The sequence below is a fragment of the Scylla paramamosain genome, unplaced genomic scaffold (genome assembly GCF_035594125.1).
Source record: "Scylla paramamosain isolate STU-SP2022 unplaced genomic scaffold, ASM3559412v1 Contig8, whole genome shotgun sequence".
NCBI classification, from domain to species: Eukaryota; Metazoa; Arthropoda; class Malacostraca; order Decapoda; family Portunidae; genus Scylla; species Scylla paramamosain.
Window position 1 is genome coordinate 557,890 of NW_026973673.1, and position 9,611 is coordinate 567,500.

General features: G+C 41.6%; 1 protein-coding gene across 1 annotated transcript; it reads right to left on the reverse strand.

Annotated features, from left to right (window-relative positions):
• Window positions 1–1,208: 1,208 nt before the first annotated feature.
• LOC135096877 (bile salt-activated lipase-like) lies at window positions 1,209–5,677 on the reverse strand. Its single transcript, XM_063998641.1, has 6 exons — window positions 5,285–5,677; window positions 4,997–5,175; window positions 4,201–4,339; window positions 2,607–2,766; window positions 1,850–1,964; window positions 1,209–1,347 (listed from the first exon to the last, which is right to left on the reverse strand). Exons 2-6 carry the CDS (start codon window positions 5,123–5,125, stop codon window positions 1,273–1,275), a joined length of 618 nt encoding a protein of 205 aa, XP_063854711.1. The 5' UTR covers window positions 5,126–5,175; window positions 5,285–5,677; the 3' UTR covers window positions 1,209–1,272.
• Window positions 5,678–9,611: the final 3,934 nt, after the last annotated feature.

Genomic DNA, 9,611 nt, shown 5'->3' on the forward strand with positions numbered 1-9,611 from the left:
AGGGTCGTGATTTTCCTATGTTTTGCAAGTGAGCCTTGGTGTGGACTCTCTCTCTCTCTCTCTCTCTCTCTCTCTCTCTCTCTCTCTCTCTCTCTCTCTCTCTCTCTCTCTCTCTCTCTCTCTCACACACACACACACACAGTAATGTAACTTCACAAAATATCCCTAACGACATTTCCTTTGTCGCTGCTTTTTGATCTTTGTACTTTCCATTGTGATCTCACCTTATTTATTTTTTTTTTTTTTGTGTAGATTCAATTGGCCACAGCTCTTGTCTCTTGTCTCTTGTCTCAGGCCCTTCCTTGTTTCATTATCTTTTGAGTCTTGAGTGCACGCGCCGTCTCTCGTTACTTTTCCCTCCTTTTTTTTTTTCGCGCCCTTAAGCTTTCTAAGTGCACACAGTGTTCCTCTTAATCCTTGCCTTGTTTTCAGCTTGTTTTTTTTTTTTTTTTTTTTTTTAAGGGTGGAATGCGAAGGGAAGAGGGCTGGGTTCCCTCCGCCCCCGCCCTCGCCCCCGCCCAGCTATGAGGCGACGCTAGGTCAGGTAAAGGTGACCACTGAGCAAAGGGCGCTTTGATGTTTAATGCACGCCGCGGCAGGACACGTCCTGGGTGTGTTCGCGCGAGGTTTGCGTGGCACTTTTCCACGGGTACCCTTAGTTCCGAGCACGCCGGTACCTCATGAAATGTCACCAGGCTCTTCAAAAACTGTTTCTATATTTCACTTCCGCGCCCACCACTGCCGCCACCTCTGCTTGCTTCGAAGTGACTCCTCACACCAAATCAACCCATTTTTATTGGAGTAAATCAGACGCAGCAGTGCTTTACACCCTCGACTTTCTTAGTAATCAGATGGTGTTTATCTCCTTAGCTCCTCACAATTGCACCACATCACAACTCATAAGCCATACAACTCCTCAAAACACTTCATAATCACTCCATCATAACACCTAAGCATTTCTCTGAGCTTGGTAATAATGAAAGTGTTCGGTTTCAAGACAGTTATCCTTAATTTTTTTTTTTTTTTTCTTTACGGACTGGCATCTCAGTGAACGTTTTTTTCGTTTGTTTGCCCTGAGTTAGGGCCTATCTTATATATATATATATATATATATATATATATATATATATATATATATATATATATATATATATATATATATATATATATATATATATATATATATATATATATATATAAGTGGTTATATCTAAGTTATGTTGTTAGGAAGCGGTGCTTGTTACTGTTCGCATTTAGTCAGGAGTTGGTAAATCACAATTCATAACGTGAACTGTGCGTGGCGCCCTGAGGCACCTTCACCAGGTGCGGGTGAAGCATCAGATTTTCCTGGATGGGAAGAGAGTTGTGGAACTTACGTGTGTGTGAAAAGAAAGAACCTGCATGAACCACTTACTGAGGGGGTGAAATGGATAGTGCTTGACAAAGGATGCGCTCTAGATACTCGGAGCGTGACATTTATAAAACACAAATAGCGACACTCATAAATAAAAAAAGAAAAAAAAATGTAGTTTTATGTAAATAATTCTGCCACGTCAAAATTTAAATAGAAAATGGACCATGTAATTATCTAATACATAAGGTTTCCATACACTTCTTTAGTTATGAATAACTCTTCTTGCTCTCTTCTTCCGGAACTGGCACCTTCAGTGACCCTTTTTTTTTCTACCTTTTTTTTTTTTTTTGTAGCCCTAAGGTCTGTTACTCCCTCCCCCCTCATCAACACAAGTCCTAAGCGTTCGCCTTACACGCTTATAAGTACACGAATAGAAATATATCAGTGCCTAATACATTTTCCATAGTAAATAATTAAGTAAGCAGCATTCCTCACCTCCTTGCGGTCGTCTGGCTTCGTGAAGGGCGAGGGCGTGAGGGAGAGGTACTGCAGGTTCTCTGGTGTGCTGGCTTCCCACGTGAAGCCCAGAGAGCTATCAGGGGTTGGGTTCCTGGTGGGAAATAACGAAAAATTATAATTATAATGATGAGTAATAAAAGACAGACTACTGTAATACAAAGATTTATTATTATTGCAATGATGAGTGATACAAAAATAAACTATTGCTGCAATGATGAGTAATACAAAAAGTAATTATTGGAGTGTGGTGGTGAGAAATAGCAGGATAAAGCAGATCTTTTTCTCTAACTTTTCAACACCATCAAAACATTGTAGAAATAAAGATCCCCTGCTTAATTCTGTTCTCTCACCACTGCCCACCACCACCAACTCCAGCTCACTTGTCTAATCTATGCAGTAAAGAGGTAATTTTTGCAGTGATATGTAGTACACGGGCAAACTATCGTTGTTGTTGGTGTCACCGTGTCACAGTGAATTGATGGAAGCATTGATAAGTCTTACCTGACATCAGCACTTCCTGAAGAGCCTCTAATGCAGCAATGGTACAATGATAAGCCTTACTTTTATCATCTTATCCTCTAAAACTATCAGTCTCCTCCACAAAAGGGTCCCACCTTCCATCTCAGTAAAGTTAGTGCACTGATAAGCAATACTTTATCATCTTGCCCACTCTAAAGCACTCAGAGTCCTCCATAAAGACTTCTGAAATCAGGACCTCTGCCCTCCATCTCACCCTGTGGCAGCAAAGTTGGTCCACAGAGTCGTGATGATGTCCCTGAGGGTGAGGTCGTCGGGCAGCTTTAAGTCCTTGGGGCGCTGTGGGGGTGCTGTTCGTGGCGATAAGAGAGGGCCGCCGCGGAACAAGTAGTACAGATCGTCTACGTGACTCACCCCTGTCAGAATTGACGATCAGAAACCGATTAAAAATTCCTGGAGAAAACCAGTTAAGGGAAGAAAACTGGAAGGAAGATAGAGAAGGAGATGGAGCGGAGGAATTGCTTTAGAACTGCAAACAATAGCAGTCACAGAGGAAGATTCAAGGGACAGAAACAACAGGACAAGGCTCGTACATCGCGCCAACCACTCACTCGAGGGAAACGCCGAACGGAAAAGATAAGAAAAGGAAGATGTGATTCACTCATGTCAGAACAAAACAACATAAGAAAGTAAGGGAAGCTGCAAGAAGCTGTCAGGCCTACACGTGGCACTCCCCACATGAAACATACTGCCTACCTCCTTTCATTATCCTCAGCCTCAAATTTGGCCACTCCTCTTTTAAAGCTCCGTAGTGACTCATGGCACACATCACAGTGACTCATGGCACACTTCACAGTGACTCATGGCACACATCACTGACTCATGGCACACTTCACAGTGACTCATGGCACACTTCACAGTGACTCATGGCACACATCACAGTGACTCATGGCACACATCACAGTGACTCATGGCACACATCACAGTGACTCATGGCACACATCACAGTGACTCATGGCACACATCACAGTGACTCATGGCACACATCACAGTGACTCATGGCACACATCACAGTGACTCATGGCACACATCACAGTGACTCATGGCACACTTCACAGTGACTCATGGCACACATCACAGTGACTCATGGCACACTTCACAGTGACTCATGGCACACATCACAGTGACTCATGGCACACTTCACAGTGACTCGGACACAGCTGTGTTTTAGTTTTTCAACAAGATTATATCTCAGACCACAAATTATGTATAAATAAATTAAAATGTTAAGTAATGATGAAAAGGGATGCAGTGTTATTACTAATAAAAATGATGGCAGCGATGAGATGGTGGTGATGGCAATAATGACTGGAATTTGTCGTGATGCAGGGTATTAATAGTATAGAATAAGAGGTGTTGGTAGTGGTGATGGTGATGGTAAGAAGGCTGGTGATAGTTGCTACGTATAGCGGTGGTGGCGACAGCGCTGGTGATAACATTAGGAATGGTAGTGGCTATGCCAAGCACCTTCTGTTTTTATGAGTATTTAAGTCGAGAAACACCCTTGATGTCTATAAAATCTCTAAGTTATTCATTGCCTTGAAGTGACATAGGGGATATGATGTTACAAGCAAAACTCTTTGGGTCAATTATCAGGATCTGTTATGTAAGAGTGGCTCCAAGCAAGGGCAATAAAAGGGCAGAAAAAAGCCCACTAAAGGTGCCAGTCCCCAGTTACTTTGCCAGTGTTCTTAAAACATCTGCCTAAACATTCGTCACTGAACTGACCGCCTCGTGTCAGTGTTGACGCCGCGGTACCTCGGGCAGGTTGTGGGCCAGGCATTGCTTACACTTGTTGTCGCAGGAAGGGCAGATCAGTTGGCCGAAGGAGAGCTGGGCGTAGTGCTGCAGCTCGTAGCGGTAAATCTTCCCTGCGTGGTGGGCGGAGATGCGGTCATGAGGCACGGCGAAGTAGTGGTCAGTGAACATCTGTCAAAATTATATATAATAAGACTAGTAAGAATAATAACTAAGAGTTATTTTTGTTATTTTCAATAATAATAACTTATTATTATGTCTTCATTTTTTTTAAATAATATATTATTATTATTTTGATAACTAAAAGAATTAGAATGTTCACACCAACCAACTACTATACTACTACTACTACTACTACTACTACTACTACTACGAACATGAGATAATAAGGGAAACGGCAAGAATACATCAGGTCAACACGTGACAGTCCCTGAATGCAACATGCTTGTTCATCTCCACCTATCATCTTCATACGTGAGTCTAGTTTTTAAAGCTCCCTCATAATTCATCACTAATCACTAACAATTACGGTTACAAGGCTTTTATCACAGCAGAATGATCACGGAAAAGTTCACCGTACAGAACACCAGCTGGCAGTTCTGTATGTTTAAGATGTAACATAGGCGCGAATTTAAGAATGAACAGTGAAAACACTGCCGGCATCCTCTTGTCTCAAGTGTTAAGGTGTAACATCCCCTCACGTAGAGCCGTGTCTTCTCATCTTTATGTCATATATGTAAACAAGTAATTTTCACATTGCAAATACATCCAAAGTTTACGGAACATGTGCAGCAAAAAACAGGCTTAGGCTCCAGTGTTGGTGCTCACCCTCATGAAGTCGTCAGCGTGCGCCTCGGTGACGTGCGTGGTGCCCAAGTAGTGGAGGTACAGCTGGCGGGCTACAGCCTCCGGGTCCTCGCTCCTGCCCTCAAGCTGAAGGGACGCAGACCCGGCCATGCTAAAATTGTGCTGTAGCTCCTCCAGTAACTGTTTCTTTGCCAATGCAGCTGGAAAAATAAAAATCTTCAAAACAATAGATTTTGAAGGTAATTATTCCCTCAGACATTTTAGTTAGTGAAGCATGATTTTTAACCACGTAAGTTGGGTGATAATTACGCAAGGCGAAAAGAGCCCCGTCGTCTTTGGTAATGCCTGATATGATGTCCACCTGGGTGCTGCACCCCTCACTTATCAGCAGGGCAGGGTGACACGGCAGGAAACGGCCGTCCACTCAGGGCGTGAAGGTGAGCGGTAGCACGCCCCATCTCTGTACAAGTTAAATGGCCTCAGAACTGTAATTTGAATATATCCACAATTGAATGTTCAAGTTAAATGAGCAAGTAGTCCTGACACCTGGCACAGTGAGTGCCACTCACTCTGGAGCTTTCGTAACGAGGAAAGAGAGCCTTTGCATCCAGCCCCTGCAGGCACAGAAGGAGCGTGTTGCTGCCCTGATCTGTGGGACACCCAAGGCTGCCACCCACTTCAATTGCCTCCTTGCGAGGACTATTGTTGATAGTCAAGGACGTCAGTGCTGTTCCAGACTGCATGATAGCACTGGAAAAAAGATCTGTCAAAACAATACAACTTGTCTCATTACATGCAAATATGTGAACAAATGGATATACAAGGTTGAAATTATATATATATATATATATATATATATATATATATATATATATATATATATATATATATATATATATATATATATATATATATATATATATATATATATATATATATATATATATATATATATTGTGTGTGTGTATAAACAAAGGTGATGAGAACGAATGTGAAGTCCAAAAGGAGTCCTACCTTGAACTTCCGGGACGAACATGAGGAAGTGGGCGGCGGCGCTGCCGGCACTCTCACCGAAGATGGTGACCCGCATGTTGTCTCCGCCAAAGGGGTGAATGTTGGTCTTCACCCACCGGAGCGCCAGGGTCTGGTCCTTGAGCCCCAAGTTCGCAGGCATCGCCAAGTCCTCGGTAGACAGGAAGCCTGTACAGTGAGAGAGAAGCAGTGAGAAGAGCAGTACACAGGCCGCGCCGCGTGTGAGAGAAGTCACCACCTCGCCATACACCACCCACCCAGGACACCCAGCCGATACTGCACCACCACCAGCACGATGTCGTGGTCCAGGACGACTTGAGGAGGGTACTCCTGGGCACTGCCATGGGTGAACCTTCCTCCGTGAAGCCAAACCATCACCGGGAAGCTAGCGTCTCCATTAATCTGTGATAAGATTGGTACTATTACACACACACACACACATACATAGTTCATAGTTCATAGTTTTATTGACCACAACATCTTACACTTACAGTAATAATTACATAACAATATTAATTTATGAGTCCAACATAACTCAGTACTATAATAAATCTTATTCATTACAGAAAAGAAAACAGGTCACCAATATGACAACTAATGTTACATAACCCTAATACCTAAATATGTTACAAATTGTGGGAATATAAGTTCAAGATTGAGCTTATAATAATGCATAGTCTTGTATTATCAAAGGAGCCACTGAATAGTTCCTGTAGTGTAGAATATGTATATGTGTCACGGATGTGTTGTGAGAGGGGACATTGCTCGATGACATGAACTTCTGTCTGTACTTGTCCGCAGGGACACAGCCGCTCCTCTAGAGGTAGGCGGTCACGCCCCCGTCTTTTCCACCTGCCCACCTCAACTGCTAACCAGTGTGCCGACAGCCGAAATCTTGTGAAATTAATTCTTAGGTCTTCTCTGATTCCCTTTTTGCGGGTGTAGATATCATGAACCGATAGACTGGGATTTATTGCTTTGTATGTTACTCTCCTGGAGGAATCTGAGGCAGATATGTCACACTTTAATTTTTCCATAGCAATATGTATATAATTTCTGTCGTCGTTAATTAACTGAGAAATAAAAGATCTTGTATTAAGTCTATTATTAAGAGTGGTTTTAATAGCAAAGATCAAGGGGTCATCATTCATATGCACTCTTTCTTGCCACATCTTTTTAAAAAACTTTCTTTGTCTGCTCAGCACAAGGTCTTTCAGTGGAGGGTAACCCAATTCCACATAACACATGTCATTACAGGTTGTTGTTCTAACACAAAGCAATTGTTTAATACATAAGTTGTAAAGTCTAGTTATAGGCCTCAAATCAGCATTCAGCCAGGATTCACAGCCGTACAGTATGGCTGACATTAGTGCAGCATCAAATATTCTCTTCTTTACAACAAATGGTATGTCATTATTTTTCTTTAAAAAGCAAATGAATTTATTGACATGAGCCATCTTAGTACTGGCATGAACCTTGACAGAAGAAGAGACACAACCATCATAAGTAAATGGGGAACCCAGGTATATATATTGGCTGCATGACTCTACTACTAATTCACCAACCTTCAATGGTTCTTCATCTCTCGTAGTTCCACAAATTACAAAAAACTTAGTCTTTGAAACATTAATTTTCATCCCGTAATTATCACAAAATTGCTTTAAAGTTTCTAGTTTTCTTAACATGCTTGCTCTAGAGGTGGCTAACAGGACTGTGTCGTCCATTAATACCAGTAGATGGAGCCAGGAGAGGAAACCTTCTGGTGCACAACTTTCTTTGACAAGTTTAATTAAGTCATTAACATATAATATAAAGAGGAGGCATGAAGTGGGGGACCCTTGGCGTACACCAGTTGTGGCCGATATTACTACTGTGCCAAGAATGCTGTCGGTGACACGGTACATAGCAATCAGTGCAGCCAACATGACTCCACCACAACCAAGTCTCTGTAAAATCTTAAACAAAATTCGTCTAGCTACAAGATCGTAAGCCTGGGAAAAATCGACAAATGTGACAAATAGGGTGTTTTTCTTTTTCTTTGCAAAATCAGTTAACAGTCGCAAAGTTACAATATGTTCAGTGCATCCTCGTCCTTTCTGAGCTCCTGCTTGTTCTCTATAAGGAATAAACCAGGCCCGAAGCTTTTCACACAATATTAAATCGTAAACTTTGGTAATGCTATTTAACACAGAGATTCCTCGATAATTTCTAGCTTCCTGCCTATTACCTTTCTTAAATATTGTAAAGAAATATTGTAAAGAACTTCGCTGTGGTCCAACTCACTGGGTAACTGGCAGAGAGGAAGACAGAATTGAATAACACAGTCAGAATGACTATCCAGTTTGCTGGGAGTAGCTGGAACACACCAGATGCTATTCCATCAGGACCACAAGCTTTATCTGCTTTCATTTTCTTAATCTGTACTGTCACTTCATCGGTAGTAATACTCTCATCTAACCCTGGAATGTTAATATTAGGGACATCGTTCTCCTCAAAATCATCCAATAAATCAAGGTCAGTCACAGTCTCAAAAAAGGTTTTAAATTCGTCATCAGTAGGAGAATCATGAACAGTAGGTCTATTTTGAAATTTACCCTTCCAGTCAATGGCCTTCCAAACTCTAGCATCATCACGATCATGTAGAATCCTATCCCAACGGTTTGTATTTCTGGTTACGTTATCAGTAACAACAACATTACCTTGACTTGCCTGAGAACACTCATATAACACTTCAGCTACATTTTTGGCAAACTCATTCACATCAAAAACATTGGTGTCTACATTAGTATTAGATATGTTGTCCACAAAAGCCTCTTGATCAATACATGGCCAATTAATTGGTTTCTTTACAAATGCATTGTGGTTTGAGTGTTTCAGTATCGCATGTTCACCAAGCTGACAAGCTCTGTTGAAAAGATCACTAATATCTATGTCAGGTACTGATAATTGCAATGAAACAGGAGCATGGTCAGAGGGTAGGAAATCTGTCTGATGTACACTAAACTCATCAATATGGTTAACCATATTACTTGATGTCATGCATATATCCAGCTCCGATATCCACACATCACCTTGCCTGTATGTTACATTGCTTGTAAACTCTTTCTCTCTAACTCTTAAATTATTAACAACAACAAATTTATGGTCTATACACAGAGTGGCCAGAACATAGGCATTATCATTAAGCCTGTCGACATGGTCAGGAATGCGAGGGTAAGAATAGTCATAATAATCTGGTAACTCAGCACGCATCGGTAATTCACGCACAAACTCTCCAAATCTTGCATTTAAGTCACCAATAATTACATATTTCTTTTCATTTCCATTTTCTATCACTTTGTCTTGGATGGATGCAAAAGAATCATGGGAGAAATATGGAGAGTCACTCGGCGGGATATAACACGCCGCAACAACAACTCCTGGCAGTGAGCGAAACTGGAGCCACACCTGATCCTCAGTACTAGTGTCAACACGCAGGGTAGACTGAGCTAAATAGTTTTTCACCATAACCACTGTACCACCACGATGGGGCGACGTTTTATTGTTACTCATATAAGATACATATCCTGGAAGACACACACGTAAAGGTGTTTTCACCTCATTC

Bases quoted from the DNA above. Each gene is read 5' to 3' on its own strand.
- LOC135096877 (XM_063998641.1), bottom strand. From the start codon at position 5,125: ATGGCCGGGTCTGCGTCCCTTCAGCTTGAGGGCAGGAGCGAGGACCCG. The intron at 4,340-4,996 runs GTGAGCACCAAC...TAATTTTGACAG, and splicing joins ACGCTGACGACTTCATGAGG to ATGTTCACTGACCACTACTT. The intron at 1,348-1,849 runs GTGAGGAATGCT...CTTCCCATCCAG, and splicing joins AGCCAGACGACCGCAAGGAG to GAAAATCTGATGCTTCACCC.